Genomic DNA, 18254 nt, shown 5'->3' with positions numbered 1-18254 from the left:
GTCCGGGCTGGACTGCTCCTATTGGAGGAGGGTGATTTACCCATGGGTGGGTCAGAGCTGCCTCAAGCGGGCCATGGCGCAGCAATGTGGCTGAGGATCAATTTATAGCCTGCCACACGCTGGTCGGCACATTTGGTAAAATCGGCGGGCCTTCTTGCTACATCTCTGCGCCTCAAAGCGCCACTGAGGAGATGATACGCTCGGTGCTGCAAATTGTAACATCCATTGTGAACATATTTTTCATTTTCGCTTCCAGTTTCTGGTCTACATGTTTCTTTTTCAAATAAGATCGCTGATTTTATTAGCTGCGCTTTGCGTTCCTGCTGTTCCATAGCGATTAGGAAATGTGTTCATATTTGATGCTCTCTACAAAATTATTAACATGAAAATGACACGGGGCCATTCATTCGCCGCTCACAGGGCACACAATAGCTGCGCGCGGCAGCGCGAGCCCCCACTTGTCGCAAGGGATCAGGGTGGGCTCTCGGCATCAGCCAGCCTTACCTGATCTGTCCTCGCACCAGAGGCCTGTTCTTCGTTCTGTTCATGTTGGAGTCAAATGGAACCTCGAAGTACTGCAAGGGAAGCAGAAAAAGAGTCAAAAGGCGGGCGGGGATGTAGAAACCACAATGGTCGCAGTTCAGTTCTTATAGGGCACATGTATGTAGGTTTCAATTTGCGATTACCTAATAGCACATTTTTGCGAATCGCTATTAAGTGAACACTTATGAACTAATGTGTCTTTGAAACATTTAGCGATTCCTAATTGTATTGTATTGTAATTGCATTTATATTCTAATGGGGTTGCAATTGACCTACCTCATTAATATTCATGAGGTAGGTCGCTATTTGCGACCCACTGGGAATCGCTAGTAACACAGGGATGGTGGCCTCCTGGGGACAGCAGACAACAATGTCTGTGTATGCTTCTAAATAAAGCATTTTTTTTCTTAATGCCTGCTCTTAAAAAACATTTTCACATACATTCACAAAGGGGGAGGGGTTTGGTGGTAAAATGCAAATGTTTTGCGACCGCATTACAGTCCCAAAATATGCTTATGTATCACTGCGAGTCGCTATTATGAAGGGATGCCTTTAACACGCCCCTTCTTAATACCGAATCGCTAACCCATTTTGCAATTCAATAATAGGTTACTGAATCACAAAATGGGCCTTTGTACATAGCAAAATGCATTTTTTCCAGTTGCAACCAACCTGATTCGCATGAAAAAAGCTACGTACATGTAGCCACTTATCGTCAAGCTAGGGACAGGTGGAGAAATGTACCGACCTGCTGGAGTTGGAACGGTCAGTCACCAGCATAGCCTGAGATGCCATACAAATGACTTTTTCAACACCACCAGCTTTTCAACAGGCGCATACAGCCCAATCGTTCAACAAGATTTTTATTAAAATTTATTTATTGCATTATTACAAAAAAACACAATACAAACATACATGAGTATAGAAGAATAGTTGACAAAAATAGTGCATTCATAATAATGCAGCCTCCTTCCAAGGTTCTTTTTTACTTCCGATGTGGCTGGTAACTATACTACCTCTGCTGAAATGAGGAATAGTCTCATGGGAAAATACCGAACTGGAAAATGAGGAATTACCAGGAAACATTAGACCAAAATTACTGTTATGCTTGTAATTCCTCATTTTTAAGTAGATTTCAGGTTCTCACTTGTAATCCTCAGTATATCCTGCCTTGTTCCCTCCCCCGCAGTTACTGATCACATGGTACCTGTAATTCTAGGGCACAATCATCTAGGATTACTTTGGGGTTCATTAAATGAGGCCATTAGACTTGAAGAAAAATAACATTTGAGCCTTGCCACAGTTGCCAGCTCTAGGGACAAAAGTAAAAACACGGCCCCTGAAACAAACTAGCAACTATATAGCTTTCCTTAAATTACCAAAGTGGTGCACATATGTAGTAGCCAGTCCTAAACTAAATAGAAACAAAAACATAATTAGACACAGTCCTCCCACAGTCAATTAAAGCCAAAACCTACTCCACTTTTGATATATTTACAATGAAAATAATGTATCATTTGTCCTAGTGGTACCGGTCAGTATCGAGATACCTTTTGCAATGGTTAAGTTTGGAGGTGACTGCTTGACATTTAGACTTTCTTACATAGTTGGTTGGCATCTCTATCACAAACTGTATAATTGCTGCCCTCTAAACAAACGGTCAGGGCAGAAGAAATGTAACAGAGGGCAAAAGTTAGGAGGGGAGACCTGAAATAAACCTGCCTCATCTCCTTCATACCTTCGCACAAGAATAGAATTTGGACCAATTTCTCTGCATGAAGAGTACTATCATCCACAGGCTAAAGAAGATGCTCAGATTCGTCGCCCACCTGTTGCCATGAGCAATGAAACCCAAGAGTCAGAATATATTGTCTAGTCTTCCCAAAAAATTGCTGCAGATATTTGCACGACCAAAGCTGCTAACAACAAAACGAAACTTTTAGAAAATTCGAAATTTCAAACTCATCCAAGATAGAGCTCTGCTTACTAGCATGTTGGTCTGCACTACTGCCCAATTGTCATATGCATTAGTAATCTAGCATTTTTCAAACTATACTGTTCTAGGGCAGTAGATTGTCTTTTTTGTGTACCAGTTTTAACACTGGTATCCCTAGTCATCTGGGCAAGTAATCTCACTCTTTATACAATCCAATAACTTCAGGCATGAGTTCATGATGTGACAGTACAGTGTTGGAAACAGGAGTGTCCCTTGCACAGTAAATGGGTGTTTACCACTGCCCTAGATACCCAACTGTTTTACTTTTTTTTTCAGTGTTTTTTTTCAGTTTTACTTTGGCCGTAGGGTCACGCTAATCTGGGTGTTCACAGAGGCCTAGATCTGTCCCTGAGAATACTAAGTCCCAAACCTGTTCTATGACCTGTAGGGGTGCGCCAAGTGGCACTGGAATACTGTCCATGTCCTGGGTTCATCATATAAAGCAGTGGGACAGAGTACCTTGGTCTATGAATCTATGATGTGAACAGACCCTTTTTAGGTCTCGGCTAGAAGCGAGCGAAGCCAGAGACCTATAGTTAGCGGCTCAGCTTCCCAGGAGGACAGCACTGGCCGCGCGCGGTGATTTGTTAAGGCCACGCGCACGAGAACGCGCTCGCGGCCAGGTGCTGTCCTCCTCGAAGGCTGCCTCCCTTCCCCGTGCAGGGCGGGCCGCCGCGCTGCCTGCGGCGACCCGGAAGCATTGCCGGCCAAACCAGAAGTAGGTGCTGTCCTGCAGAGCACCGCTTTTCAACTCTCTGCTCCTCATTGCCGGAGACGGCTTTTCAAGCTCCTCGTCGCTAAGTGAGTAGCTGTACTACCTTTTCATTCATTGTCATGCACTTGTTGACTATTTCATTCACTTGTTGCTAATTGTTACTAGAATGCAAATGTCGTTGCATTTTTCTTTTCATGAGAGGGGGATCATGGGGTGCAAGTCGGCGTAGCCAGGAAGGTTTTCAGTTTTCAATTAGAGGTGAATAATTGCCCGTGTCCCCCGCCGGGCCCCCATGCAGCCTTGTTCACGGAATGGATTGTGCCTTGCTGACTGAGCCGCCACATCGACATCTGGAGTGGGGGATGCCGAGTGCGGGGTGGAGGTAGCGGGAGGGCGCCTGCACCCAACTTGGAAGCACAGAGCCGAATTTGCTCTTCTCCCTCAGCCTAATCCTGCCCAGCCCCCGCCCCCATGTGCCCGCCAACTGCTTTGTTATTCACTTCACACGTCTATTGTCCCCTCAAGCTCCTCCCGGCAGCCAAGGCCTCTTCCTTAGAGGCCTCAGTGAATGGGTTAAACAGGGATTTGGGCCATTTCGATGATTTGATTAACCAGTGATGGACTTCGATGCAGCACGTGACACTGCCGTCCTGATGGGCTTTGTTAAAAGTGCACATCTGGCATTTGCAGTTGGTCGGCGATTATGTGTATTTTTATTGTTGTAAGGAGTACGTATTTCTTAATTGCTGTTTTTTTTGCACAATGAACACCTTTACTCGTTCCTTTTTTTATACATTCTGAGTGTTTCTGTGTACATGAGTGCTCTTGTGTGAAATATAGTTGTATCTAAAGAGTTCTGAGGAACGCAGCTCTCTTTGTTGTTTTGAGGTCAAGCGGCCCAGTTTGCTAGGGCCCATGTTGATTGTTCAAAGGAGTAGAACTGAAGCTGCTGAAACGGAATTTTAAAGTGACATGTAAAATAGTTTGAGTTGGAGGTCTTTGTGCCCGTCTGTGTGCTGTACCTTGACTACATGTGCAACCTGGTGTGTGTGTGGCGCTGAGTGTGTGTGTTGGGGCGTGGAGTAGAACTGAAGCTGCTGAAACTGAATTTTAAAGTGATGCTGAGTGTGTGTGTTGGGGCGTGGATTGTTTCCATTTGGGAATCGCCACCTATTGCAGCCCTCCACTAAATGCCTGAACTCGTGACCACCTGTGTCAAAATGCTCATGGCCCGTTGTCAACAAGCCCGGTGTGATAGCTGATTGTACAGCTGCGTCTCTCTTTATCCACGCTGGGTGGGGGCGCTGGCCATTCAAATATTCATCTGTGTAGGTGTGAGAAGCGCATGTAGTGATCCCGGCAGAGTCATCTTTGACGTACTTTTATCTCTAAGTTGTCAGAGTAGTGAGTGCAGAGAGTGGTGAGTGCGCAGAGTGGTGAGTGCGCAGAGTGGTGAGTGCGCAGAGTGGTGAGTGCGCAGAGTGGTGAGTGCGCAGAGTGGTGAGTGCGCAGAGTGGTGAGTGCGCAGAGTGGTGAGTGCGCAGAGTGGTGAGTGCGCAGAGTGGTGAGTGCAGGTGCAGAGCGGTGAGTGCGCAGAGTGGTGAGTGCAGGTGCAGAGCGGTGAGTGCGCAGAGCAGTGAGTGCCCAGAGCAGTGAGTGCAGGTGCAGAGCGGCGAGTGCGCAGAGCAGTGAGTGCGAGTGCAGAGCGGTGTGTGCTGTTGAGTGCAGAGCGGTGTGTGCTGTTGAGTGCAGAGCGGTGTGTGCTGTTGAGTGCAGAGCGGTGTGTGCTGTTGAGTGCAGAGTGCTGTGTGCTGGCAATGTAAATGACAATGCCATTTATTTATGATTTAAAGAAAAAAAAGAAATGTCATGAGCAATGCCAATAGCTCTACCTTTAATGATGCCGAGACCATTGCATTGTAAATGCTTGTTTTCTCTGTGGGTAAGAGAGGTAAGCCTATGGGCTCCTCTGGTGTAAAATACCACTGTTAAGTGAAACTCAGAACGTTGTGCAGCATCCCAAGTGCATGTCCAGTGAGTGCACAGGCAGTGAGTCATATGAGTTTGAGTACTAGGATCTATTTTGCATGCACCTGATTTTAGCAATGGTGTAAAAATGGAGAATTGGGACTGCTTCCCCATTCCAGTAGCTGGAGGATGGACACGCAGGCACTGAATTGAGAGCGAGTGGAGACCGGGTTACCTTTAGAAATTAATTGAGGAGCTTGTAAGAAAAAGGCTGCTGATTAATTCTTCCTGAGCACTGCCACTTGGTAGATGATAGGAGTGAGGGGCTGGACTAAAGTTTCTATTGTTCAAGGTGAAAAGGTTTTGACGAAGGGCATTCTCTTTTGTCTGTACCGGATTACTTCTTTAGAAAGGCTATTGACAGACAGATACAGAGACCACACATTTTACTGTATCCTGTTTTTGCTGTCCCTGCTTAGTGCCATCTCCATTGCTACTTGCAGTGGGAGTATTCATTGTGGACAAAGGACGCGTCTGGAGAGCAGGCTGAGAATGATACTTGAAAGAGAACCAACACAAACTGGTTCTGAAACCTTAGACAGTGGATCCACACCTCTAGTACACAAAATGTGTTACAAAAAACAACGTGCAATGCAAACCATCACACTTTATTCGAGTATTTATTTTTGAGCATGCTAGGTAGTGTGTAGTAAATGTCCTCTCCACTGGTCTTCTCTGGATAGACTGTACTACGATATCTGTGACATCACAGAATTCCTGGGTGTACCTCTGGCTCACAGTGCCTCTCTCTAACTTACTGTGGCAGTTGGTCATCTCAGGCTGAGCTGCTAACAGCTGGCTCCTGGTGGGGTTTCACTTATGGTCTTGACCTGTCTACCTGACTTGGAAGAAACTTGCAACAAAGGATCTTAACTTAGACAGTGGACTGTGCATCATTCATTTACCACATAGTGCTCCAGAGAATACTTGAAGTGTTGCTGTGCAACCGGCTTGGAGGTGGCTGTCTGTCAGCCAGTCTCCAATATGTGAATAGACATCATCTGATGTCTGTCTGCACTTTCTGCTGGAGGAACTAAGGGTCTGCCTGAAATACCTAGAAGCCTGCCTGCCTTCTGAGAGAGAGAAAGAGCGAGTCTGGCTCTACAGGAAGAGAGACAGTCTAGGAGGAGAAGTCCAGCACGTTCAAGCACCGAGGGAAAGTGGACTTTCCCGGATAGTGAAGCTAGGAGTGACCTGACTCATGAAGTGGTCTCCCGGCTACTCTGCACAGTTTCCGTGTGAGCTGCACAAGACTGTACAAGTATCCTGTGTATCCTGCTGCCCAGCAGTCTGGCAGGACCTTAAGATGCAGCTGCGGATACTGTAACTGAAAGCTCTTTCTCTACCAACGTTGGAAGCCATGATTGGCCCAGAGGCTGCAAATCGGATTTTTTAAACAAAATAAGGACACATGAAAAGCACTAAGTGGTATGGCTGTGGACAGGGGCTCAAGAGCATACCTGGATGAAAAGGAAGTGAAAATGCAGAAAGACTCTGTTGGCAGTTGGGAGCCTTCTCTGGCAGAAGAGGCCTGCTGTGAAGGAAGATGGTCCTGTGACCATGATAGACTAATCTGGGGTCGCCTACCCTTAAATCAACCTGCAAGTGGTGTCAGCCCAAGCTGCTGGGCAGGAGGTTTCCAGTGAGGAGAGAGAGCAAGGTCTGGCAAGGACCAGGAGCTAGTTGAGGGGAGTTACAAAGTGAGGAGATGTATCCAAGTAATTAGTCCTAAGCTTACTGGCAATGTTATGGCGACAGTGTTGTAAGGGCACCGCTGTGGAGAGAGAGGAAAAAGACAGGAAAGAGACAGGGACTCTTCCCTGTCTCTTCCTAGAGACAGAGAAGAGACAGTCTTCCCTGTAACTCTGAGAATAAGGGTAAGTCTGAAATGACTCATGGAGTGTCAGATAGTAATACAATTAACGGTGACATAAGGAGAACCAAAGGAAATGATGGACGGAGCGTTGACAATCCAAGCGCTTACCCCCAGTCAACTGATCTGGGTTTAATCCATCACCGTTCTTGAGCCCACTCTGCCACCCCAGTTCAGACATGGCTATATGCCATAAGGAGAACCATTTGTGAGTGTGCAGTATGATTTCTCAATTAAGATAACTGTAGCAAAGTCGATGCCTTTGGAAACAGGTATTTTATGGCGCTCAGCCAGAACGACCAGAAGGGATAGTGTGGCTCTTGTCCATGCAGTGGTCAAACGAATGGACTAAAATTCTTGTGTCAATGCGCAGTACCAGGAAATCGGGCACTTTTCTGTAGTCACTGGAGGAAGAGTGTATGGTGTTTGGGGGGTTAGCAGCACAACTTGCTCTTGAAAAAGCCTCATCAATGTCTTGAATTCAAGACATGAATGACAGAGTGGATACGCTGGCTATGTAGGTTTTTACATCATGCAGAAGGGTAGTAAGCTAATGTTTGATTGCAAGAGGTCTGGAAACGTTGAAGAAAGTCTACTCAAGTCCTAGTTAATTTAGAAAAAGAAACTGTACTACTTGCAAGGGCATGGAAACGGAAGTAAAGCAGATTCGTAGAGGAAAAACTGTGTCTTAAAGTCTTTAGAAGATCGGGAATGCATTTGCCTTCCATTTAGCCACGAAAAAACTGTGTTTTGAAGTCCTGAAAAGATTTAAACAGCATTTTCCTAGTATTTATTCATTTATTAGGGAAAGATAGCTATCCAGTTATTTAATCTGAGGGGTTATTTGGCTTTAAAATGTTCACATTTTTCAATTTACTTCTGTTAAAAATGTGAATTGGTTTCCACACACTGCAGGGTTCCCAAGGTTAAGCAACAGTTACATTTTCAATGTGCATATATTAGCATGTGCTCTATACATCTTATTGTTAATGCATGTGTCAGGTCAGTAAGCCCTCGAGTGCAAGTTGACTGCTGTTGTTTGATAGTTGCAGTTTAGAGAGGATGTTGTTGTGTATATATGTGCTGGTTGTGTGCGTCCAAGTGTCGCAAATGTTATGTTAAGCATGCTTATATAGCTCATGGCTGCCCCAGCAAAGGGGCGTCCCAGCGCTCGTGGACGGAAAACCAGGGAAAGTGATGCAAGCCAGAAAAAGGAAAGACAGGTATAGTCACTTTCTGGGAGCCATGGAAACAAGAGCGCGGCATGTGCATACACCCAAGCTAGATGGATGCAAACAGCCAGGTTTTAATCTGTTTTCGAAATGCCCATTGATCTTGTGTACGGCGCGCCATGAGTGCAATAGAATTCCATAGGGCAGGGGCCAAAGACCTAAAGGAGCGGCCTCAAGCTCTGCTCCTGCGCACCCTGGGGGTGCAGGCCAAATGTAGGTCTGCGGAGCGCAGTGCTCGTGTTGGAACATAAAATGTACAAAGACCCTGTAATATCTCGGGGCCCTGGCCGTGTAAGATCTTATGGGTAGCACAGAACGTTTTAAACTGAAGTATCAGTTTCCTAGGCAGTCAGAGTAGGCGGTGCAGAAGATGGGAGGTGTGACAGTATTTAGGGAGGGCAAAGAGAATGCGAACAGCCGCATTCTGTGCCCTTTGGAGTCTCTTCGTCACAGTTTTATTAGTGCCCAATAGCAGCCCGTTGCAGTAGTCAAGCTGTGACAAAACCACTGATTGAATAATCACTTGTCGAGTGGAAGCCTCGAAGAACCACAGAGTGGGTTTGAGTCCGCGTAGGTTGCCAAAGCAAGTGCCTGCTACTTTTTTGGCATGGAGCTCGAAAAAGTGGGAGTTGTCCATCAGGACCCCCAGATTCTTAACTGCCCCTTTCGGTTGGGGAAGAGGGCCCAGTGCCGCAGGCCACCACTGATAATCCCATTTATGGGAATCCCGGACAACCAAAAGCACCTCCATTTTTGAGGAATTAAGTGGAAGATAGTTATCAGCCATCCAATCTGAGATGGCCAGATCATCTTCACAAAATTTTAGTTGGTCTTGGGCTGAGTTATTAGTGAAAGTGAAAATCAATGTGTGTTGTCCGCGTATGACATCATATTAATCTTCTGAGCTTTGGAAAAAAGAGCGAGAGGGCAGGCGTACACGTTGAACAACGTGGGGCTCAGAGCAGAGCCCTGGGGGACACCACAATTGAGGGGGTGAGTACCGGACAGATATGGAGGGACGTGGATCTGAAAGGAGCGATCCGATAGAAAAGACGCAAACCAGGCCCAGGCCCCACCACTGACCCCGATCTCTTCGAGTCGATGGAGCAAAACCTCATGGGAGAAAGTGTCAAAGGCCGCACTCAGATCGAGCAGGATCAATGCTGAGGTGTTGCCCATGTCCTGTGATGCCCTCAGTTGCTCTGTGACTGCCAGCAGGGCAGATTCCGTACTTATTAGGCCGGAATCCATTTTGTGACCTGTCCAAGATCTCATTGACTTCCAGAGACTTGGTCATGATGATATTAACATGGGATTCCATTACCTTGGCCAAGTAAGGAAGTAGAGAAATTGGCCAGAAGTTCTCCGGCAGAGATGCACCCAGTGCTGTTTTTTCCAGTAAGGGAACAACCTTGGCATGGTTCCAAGATTTAGGAATTACTGTTGACTGGAGCGATCTAGTGATCAATTCCCAGCCCTCAAACAAAATACAGTCCTGTAATTTCCTAAAGGTGTCCGAGATAAATTTAGGCTGGACCCAAAGCTAGGTGCATCCAATTTGTGCCAGGGACATTTCAAAGAGGGCGGGAGAAGAGTCTGCCAAGGGGCACTGACTAGACCGAGACACATATGAATAAGGAAATGATTCTTCCAGGTTAGTGGGAGGGGGACGTGAACTTTAAGAGACCGAATATTGGAAAATACTGGGTCCAATAGGTGGCCTGCAAGATATGACGGGCCCTCCACTAGTTGAGTTAGTTGACAGGCGTCCATGTCTCCCAGAAAATTGGTAATCTACAGGGAGTCGAGGTGTTCCACATGTAAATTGAGATCTCCTATAATGCTAAAGTTGTCTGTCTCAAGGGCAAGCGTGGATCTGGTGTGAGCCAAGGCTTCCTGGAAGGCCCCGTCCGGCCCTGGGGGAAATAAATAAGAAGCCCAATGAGAGTGAAATTGTGTGATATGTTGATTTTAAACAAGGCACATTCACAGTCAGGTATAGCCAGAGGTGAGAGTGCAAGAATAGGCAGATTCAAATATCGCAGCTAACCCACCTCCCCTGCTGTATGGTCTATTCTGTGTGAGCATTGAATAGTCTGTCGGGAGGGCCGGGGCAGGAATTGCCACAGAATCATTAGTTAACCGAGTTTCTGTTAGAAAAAGTATGTACGGTGAAGAATCTTGAAGAAGATCAAATATTTCTTCATGGTGTCTTACCAGAGACCTGCATTTAAGGCTGTAAATGTTAATATTTGTAGAGCTAGAAGCCTCAAAGGGGGCCTCGGAGTCAGCTTTGGCTCGGAACCCGCATTTATTGCATTGCATTTGGGGGGTATTCGGGTGCCAGTGGTGGTCGACGTAAGGCACTTTAGCCTGCAAGGTGAGCAGACCCTCCCGGAGGTAGATAAATCTCTGTGGGAACACAGGACCAGGGGTCCTGGCACGTGGCGACGTACAGGAGTGGACGGGCACAGATGGGCTTGCCGTAGGTGCGCCTTTGGCACGTCTGAGCAGGTATGCAGGCTAAGTAGTGGTTTGCGTGGAAAAGGCCCACCTCCGCTGCCACCCGGAAGTGTGTCACCCTCAAGGGGCCGTACAATGGTCTAGGAACGCCCTCCACTCACCCAGCACAAGCCATGGTGGACCGAGGCTAAGACCAGGTTGTAAGTGCAGGAGCGCGGGAGAGTGGAGCAATCATGGGGAGCGCAGAGAATGCTCGTAGGATCAGAGTTTCATGGAATTTAAAATAGAGACAGTGAAAGTTTTTAAAACCAGATTAGCTCTTTCTGTGTAGCTAGCGCCTCACTTAACTGGCGCGTCCGCTTCGCGTCTGAGTAGGCATGGAGGCTAAGTTGTGGTTTGCGTGGAAAAGGCCTGCCTCCGTCGCTACCCAGAAGTGTGTCACCAAATGTGTGGAAGAATAGCACCCCGTTGCGAGAGATACAAATGTAGTACACTTGTCTGTGTTGTTGGTGTGAATTGGGGAAAAAGCAGTAGCTAGTCATTAGAAATTGCATGGGAGCGTGCTTCATAGTGTGCCAGGTTACGTGAAGAGTAGTACCCTCTCGCAAGAGGCAGTACCCATGGACTGAAAATGTAGTCGCCAGTAGCGTTGAGGGTGATAACCACAAGTTTCACCTGAGTGTGCTCCGGTACCACTCAGCTTTCTGTTAAAACAGAAAGATTTGGAAAGGGTGGAAAAGGAGGCCCGGTACATTTGTGACTGTCTTGTGGAGCATTTTATTCAGTTTGTGTATAATGGAGTCAGTTCATGTTGTGTTTGAATGGTAGTGGTTGATGTAGCTCCGATGTGTTGTAGATGAATGCTTCTTTACCTGATGATGTGGTCTGGTTTCAGTGGTTGTAATGCCAGACTACTCTAGTGTTTGATTATTTTGCTGAGTCAATAATTTTTCAGTATGCATCTACTGGAGGCTTTGATCATTGTTTTTCGAAGATGTCCCAAATCTTTTATAGTGCCGTTTTCAGAGGGCACGGTACAGGGTGAGACTACGTGCTTTCTTCAGCCTGGCACTTGGCCATGTTTATTTGACCAGCTAGTGTGACTGGAAGTGGGGCATGTCTGTGTGCCGGGCTGCATGTTTGTTTGCAAATGTGTGGTGGATTGTTTTGTTCTTTGTGGGTTTTGTATGTTGCTAGTGAAGATGGCGACAGTAAGAGAGTTTATTGTGTCTGTGTCATCTGTGTCGTTTAGAAATGAGAGGTGGATGTGTGGGGACATTGTGCATGAGAGAAGTTGTTGCGACAGTTTTTGTGCTGGAATCCGGTTAAGAGAGTTTTGATTTCACGGGATGCATTATTAAACTTTCCATTGTTGTTTGTGCCTGAAAAGTGTAGATGAAGAGAATTGAAGGAAGCTCGCAGCTTCCATGCCCCAGCTGTCACGTGTCTGAGTGCTTGCAACTACTTGTCCTGCGTGCATAAACAGCGCATGGCGTCATTGTGAATGTGCAGGCACGTGGTGGTAGGGCCTAATGTCTGTGGAGGTCGTAGGACGTGCAGTGGAAGGCACAAATTAGCTGTTGTCTCATTTGTTTGTTTGACATGAGGTGTGGGGAGTTTTCCCTCCAACTTCAGGAGGCTACCATTCCTACAATGATCTACCTTAAAAGCCATGTAGATTTCCAGATGTGTAGCACGGGCATGCTTGGATAGCGACTGAAGAGGACCTTTCTTATAAGTGATGCTGGAGTGCTGTCCATGTTCCTCTCTGACCCGCTACACCCTCTTGCTTCCCTAAATCAGCCTCAACAGCAGGGCACAAGTTCTAAAAAAAGAAGTGGGGGGACGCTGACGTCACAACAGGAAGTGACGTCACGAAAGGTGGCTTGCACCATCAGACTCATTGCCCCCCCTCGCTCACCCCTTAGATGCGATTGCATCAGAGAAGCCAGCGCGTGAGCAGCGTTCTGAATGGGCTCCGATCTCGCCCAGAGAGGCCAAAGAGTGAAGGTGTGGCTTTATTTGCTCCAGTTATCGAGCTCCCAGTAAAATAAGTAAGGGGACACCGTCCACCCGTGTGGCACCCCGACTCGAGCCTTGCTCAACAGACAGTGGACATTATGAGAAATGAATGAGTAAATTGCGGCACCTTCAATAAGTCATAGGTATTTTTGCCATCTGTCAGTCAGTCCTTATCCTCCCACAAGGTTCTAAGAAAGATCAGTGATAGACCGAAGTACATTTAGAGATGCTTTCAATTGTTTAAAGGAATAAACATTTTACGTGAAGTTTTTTGCAGTGTACTTATGATAGGGTAAGTTGAAGGACGTTGCAGTTTGGAAAATTTCACAAGGCTGAACATGAGTTCATTCATTATGTAGGTGGCTGTGAGACTTTGCGCAGTCAGGAGTCCTCTTATTAACAGATTCTAGGGTTCAATTGGCTAAGTGCAGGCTCACTGGGTGAGGCATGGGAAGTACCACAGTGGAGGGACTACTTTTGCCAGCTGTATAGCAGTAAAACATCGTTCTATGCTTGAGGGTGCAGATGGACCGTTCCAATGCCTTGTTTTGATGCTGTGAGCCTTGGGATGGGTAAGGTTCTGCTGCTTGGGCAGCATCGTTTTGCAAACAAATGGCTGTTCTGCCCTGTTATTCACCTGTGTGTAGGTAGGCTGCATGGGCGTCCGTAGGGAAGGGCAGGGGGGGCACTTGCCCCCCCCTGGATCACCGGTCCGTCACTATTGACAGCCCCCACAGTGGTGTTTGTCTGCAGGGCCGAGTTAAAGGCAGAGTGGAGCTGCAGGGGCCCTAGGAAGGGGTGAAAACCATCAAAGCTTCATTAGCAAAAGGTCTCTAAAAGACCTGTGAAGTACTCGGTGCGGCTGTGTGTGTGCCCTGGCCCCTGGAACTGTCTCATCCCGGGCTGTTCGTACTGTTAGGAGTTTCTCCCACTTCTCCACAATCCTCTCTCACTTCTCCACAATCTTCTCCCACAGCTCCACACTCATTGCACCGTCTACTCTTTATTGAATTAGGAGCACTGTTTGTACTTTAGAATTAGAAATAGTGCAGCAAAAGGGATTGATAAGGTTTTAGAATACTGTTTATGTGATTAGCAATGCTGTTGCCTATGAGCATCCATCCCCCATTCCATACCAACGAAGGCAGAAGACCCGGCACTGAATTACACAATTCGCCCAGAGATGCAATGGGTGTGTCTGCCTGTTTTTTGCACTATAAGCACTAGTATTACAGAAGGGTCTGCAGATGAGATGGATTAAAGAGTTTACGCCTCGAGCTCCAAAGGGGCAGTCCCTCATGTTCATTGCAGCATCGAGTGTAGCCCCTGGACCACTGTCTGTACTCACTGTCGCCTGACATGATTCCCGAAGGGAAAGCTGTCCCACAGAGACAACTTTTCTTTTCTGAATCATGTACCAACTGCAGCTCAGTGTTGGCATCAGATCAATGGTTTGCGATTGCCATTGCGTTTGAAAACCATTGATACATGTCATTGTAAATTGCAATTTGAAGATAGCACCCTTTTCACTGCCCCTCCAAATTCCAATATGGAGTAAGATGCAGAACCCCTTTTGTCAATCATGAAGGTTATACACAACTCTAAAAAGGGGTTTTGCAGTAGCAACCACTGTGATGCTGCAAATTGTAAGCTTTATGACCACAACATCCGTTTGTATATGCGGGCCCTGGTTATTTAGATAACGCAGGATGTGCAGTGAAAGGAATGACGTTACAATTGAGTAGTGCCTTTAATGCTCTGGAAATACTAGGATCTCCAATCTACCTATCTACCCCTCTCTCTCTCTACCTCACTCTACCTCTCTCTCTCTACCTCTCTCTCTCACTCTCTCTCTACCTCTCTCTCTCTATCTCTCCCTACCTCTCTCTCTCTCTACCTCTCTCTACCTCACTCTACCTCACTCTACCTCTCTCTCTCTCTCTACCTCTCTCTCTCTACCTCTCTCTCTCTACCTCTCTCTACCTCTCTCTCTCTACCTCTCTCCCTCTCCCGCTCTGCCTCTCTCCCTCTCCCGCTCTGCCTCTCTCTCTCTGCCTCTCTCTCTCTACCTCTCTCTCGCTCTACCTCTCTCTCGCTCTACCTCTCTCTCGCTCTACCTCTCTCTCGCTCTACCTCTCTCTCGCTCTACCTCTCTCCCTCTCTCTTTCTCTGCCTCTCTCTCTACCTACCTCTCTACCTACCTCTCTCTACCTCTCTCTACCTCTCTACCCCTCTCTACCTCTCTACCCCTCTCTACCTCTCCCTCTCTATCTCTACCTCTCTCTATACCTTCTCTCTACCCCGCTCTCTACCTCTACCTCTCTCTACCTACCTCTACCTCTACCTCTCTCTCTCTCTACCTCTCTCTCTCTACCTCTCTCTCTCTACCCCTCTCTTTCGACCTCTCTCAACCTCCCTCTCTCTCTACCCCTCTCTCTCTACCTCTCTCTCTACCTCTCTCTCTCTACCCCTCTCTCTCTCTACTCTCTCTCTCTACCTCTCTCTACCTCTCTCTCTCCCTACCTCTCTCTACCTCTCTCTCGCTCTACCTCTCTCTCAACCTCTCTACCTCTCTCCCTCTCTCCCTCTCTACCTACCTCTCTACCTACCTCTCTACCTACCTCTCTACCTACCTCTCTACCTCTCTCCATCTCTCTACCTCTCTCTCTCTCTACCTCTCTCTCTCTCTATCTCTCTCTATCTACCTCTCTCTCTCTCTACCTCTCTCCCTCTCTCCCTCTCTACCTCTCTCTCTACCTACCTCTCTCTACCTAACTCTCTACCTACCTCTGTACCTACCTCTCTACCTCTCTCTCTCTCTCTCTCTATCTCTCTATCTCTCTACCTCTCTCTCTCTCTCTCTCTCTCTCTACCTCTCTCTCTCTCTCTCTCTCTCTCTACCTCGCTCTCTCTCTCTCTCTCTCTCTACCTCTCTCTCTCGCTCCACCTACCTCTCTCTACCTCTCTCTATCTCTACCTCTCTCTATCTCTACCTCTCTCTATCTCTACCTCTCTCTCTACCTCTCTCTATACCTCTCTCTCTACCTCTCTCTCTCTCTCTACCTCTCTCTACCTCTCTCTCTCCATCTCTCTCTATCACTCTACACCTCTCTCGCTCTACCTCTCTACCTCTCTACACCACTCCACCTCTCAACCAGTTGAATTACGGGTAGCCCAAACCATCAGTATTTCAAATCTGCGCATGAAACGTGGGTAGGATGAGCCGTGCAGCTCAGAAAGGGATGTTCTTTTTACATAATTTGTATTTAATAGAATTGGGAAGCAGGAGAACAGTCTCACATTTGAGATAGGGATTTACATACACTGGTGAGAGCTTTTGAATTGGCTTTAAAACCATTCAAAGATGGCTGCAGCATCTACGTGGGATGTGGTGGACTGAGTGGCAGCCGGAGCCCTATAAGCACTGCTTGTCCTTTAAAAAAAACAGCATTGACATAGCCAATAGGACTCTCCTTTGGGACCTGATAAGTGTTTAGTTGTGCTCAATCATGTCGGAGGATGGTGATGAAGTAAAAAGGTTGCCCCCCCCCTGGAAAAATTTCTGCGGACGCCCATGGTAGGCTGTCTAATGTGCTTTGCTTCTGTTGTCGACAGTGGTACGTTTGATGACTATGATCTCATGTTGGGGCCATAAATATGACATTTAAGGTCCTGGTCAATTAAGCCAGTGTTTTCACAGGTGTGTCTAAATTCCCATGGAAAATCCAAGTTAAATCAGGAGTAATTCAGACCTACCCTACAAAAAAAAAATCTGAATGAGACTACAAGGCGATGGAGCAGTAATGAGTACTTCAGCTTAATGGATGGTATTTGTTAATTTATGTGGAGTTTATCTTGTTATCAGAGTTACAAATCAGGAAATGGAAATGTCCATGCCATTTTTTAAAACATTTTAAAAACATTTTTTAAAGCCAAATGGGTGGGGTGGATTTGGCACCGCCACTGCTGGACCACCCAATTTGAGTTCCTCATATTTCTAGCTGTTAATTTTCACCAAAAGTGCTTTTACCATCATGACAGGAGAGTGGGGGACATTCTTTTTTTTACTGGCACCGCCATATTGGTCTGCAGTTCAACAGACAAACAGGCAGATATGGGGTCTATAGATAAGGGTGGGGAACGAATAGTTTCTTACCTGTCGGTGTAGTTTTGCAGCTTGAAGATCTTTCTGGATTCACTATGCTGTGCATATTCCGCGGTCTTGTGGTTGGGTCCGGATTCGTAGTCTTTTCTTTGTTTGTTTTTTTTTGTAGCCCTTGTGGGCGTCGGCGTCACACCTCCTCGGGTGCATTTCCGGTGACGTCGGCATGCTTCCTGCGGAAGCTCCCACTCTTGGGCGCCATCTTCGGATTCTTTTTTCCGTGTTTCTTTTGTTTCCGAAGCAATGGCAATGTTCTATTTAGGTGAAAATTTTTACCGCTTTGTCCTTATATTCTCGTACTTCTCTCCCTTCTCTTTTTTTTTTTTTTTTTTTTGACCACCTCTTCTCTCTCCAGCCTCATCTTTTTGGCGGAGGTGGGTGGGTTCGCTAGTGAATCCAGAAAGATCTTCAAGCTGCAAAACTACACCGACAGGTAAGAAACTATTCGTTTTGCAGCGTGAATCTTTCTGGATTCACTATGCTGTGCATAGATTTTGTAGCGGTTTCTCATTTCTGTGGCGGCTGGGTGGAAGATGAGCTCTGGTTTCTGAATATATGCTGGAGCACCCTTTGTCCGACTTGTGCTTCTTTGTTCATCTGAACATCCACGCAGTAGTGCTTCGTGAATGTGTGCACCGAAGCCCATGTTGCCGCCAGGCATATGTCTTGTATGGGTGTATTGGCCAGGAAGGCTATTGTAGCCCCCTTCTTCCTAGTGGAGTGGCACCTGCCCCCTCTGCCAGTTCTTGTCCTGCCCTTTTGTGGCAGAGTTGGATTGTTTGCGCGATCCAGCGTGCAATAGTGGTCTTAGTTACTGCCTTGCCTATGTAACTCTTGGCGAACGACACAAAGAACTGTTTCGTTTTCCTGTGTCCTTTTGTCCTTTCAATGTAATGCATGACCGCCCTTCTGGCGTCTTGGGTGTGCAGAGCTCACTCTGCGCTAGTGGTTGGTTTTTGGAAAAAACTCGGTATCTGTATGGACTGGTTCATGTGGAATTTGGACACCACCTTCGGCATGAAGTGTGGGTCGGTCCTCATCACAACCCTATCATTGTGTATTTGTAAGTAGGGTTCCTGTAGCGTTAGCGCTTGCAGCTCGCTAACTCTGCGTAAGGACGTTATTGCAACCAGGAAAGCAGTTTTCATAGTTAGCATCTGTAAGGAGGCCTTGTGAAGTGGCTCAAAGGGCTCATTCATGAGTTCCGTCAGGACTACGTT

The 18254-nt window shown here is 46.9% G+C and overlaps 1 protein-coding gene across 1 annotated transcript in view; it reads right to left on the bottom strand.

Moving 5' to 3' along the window:
- COX10 (cytochrome c oxidase assembly factor heme A:farnesyltransferase COX10) overlaps positions 1 to 18254 on the bottom strand; it is a 588107-nt gene that overhangs the window by 170509 nt on the left and 399344 nt on the right. The window contains exon 5 of the mRNA XM_086930609.1: positions 505 to 575. Coding sequence (XP_086786735.1) covers positions 505 to 575 — 71 coding nt within the window. The remainder of the gene's footprint in view (positions 1 to 504; positions 576 to 18254) is intronic.

The sequence above is a fragment of the Lissotriton vulgaris genome, chromosome 7, assembly GCF_964263255.1.
Source record: "Lissotriton vulgaris chromosome 7, aLisVul1.2, whole genome shotgun sequence".
Taxonomy (NCBI): domain Eukaryota; kingdom Metazoa; phylum Chordata; class Amphibia; order Caudata; family Salamandridae; genus Lissotriton; species Lissotriton vulgaris.
This window is presented reverse-complemented; position numbering and strand designations above follow the sequence as displayed.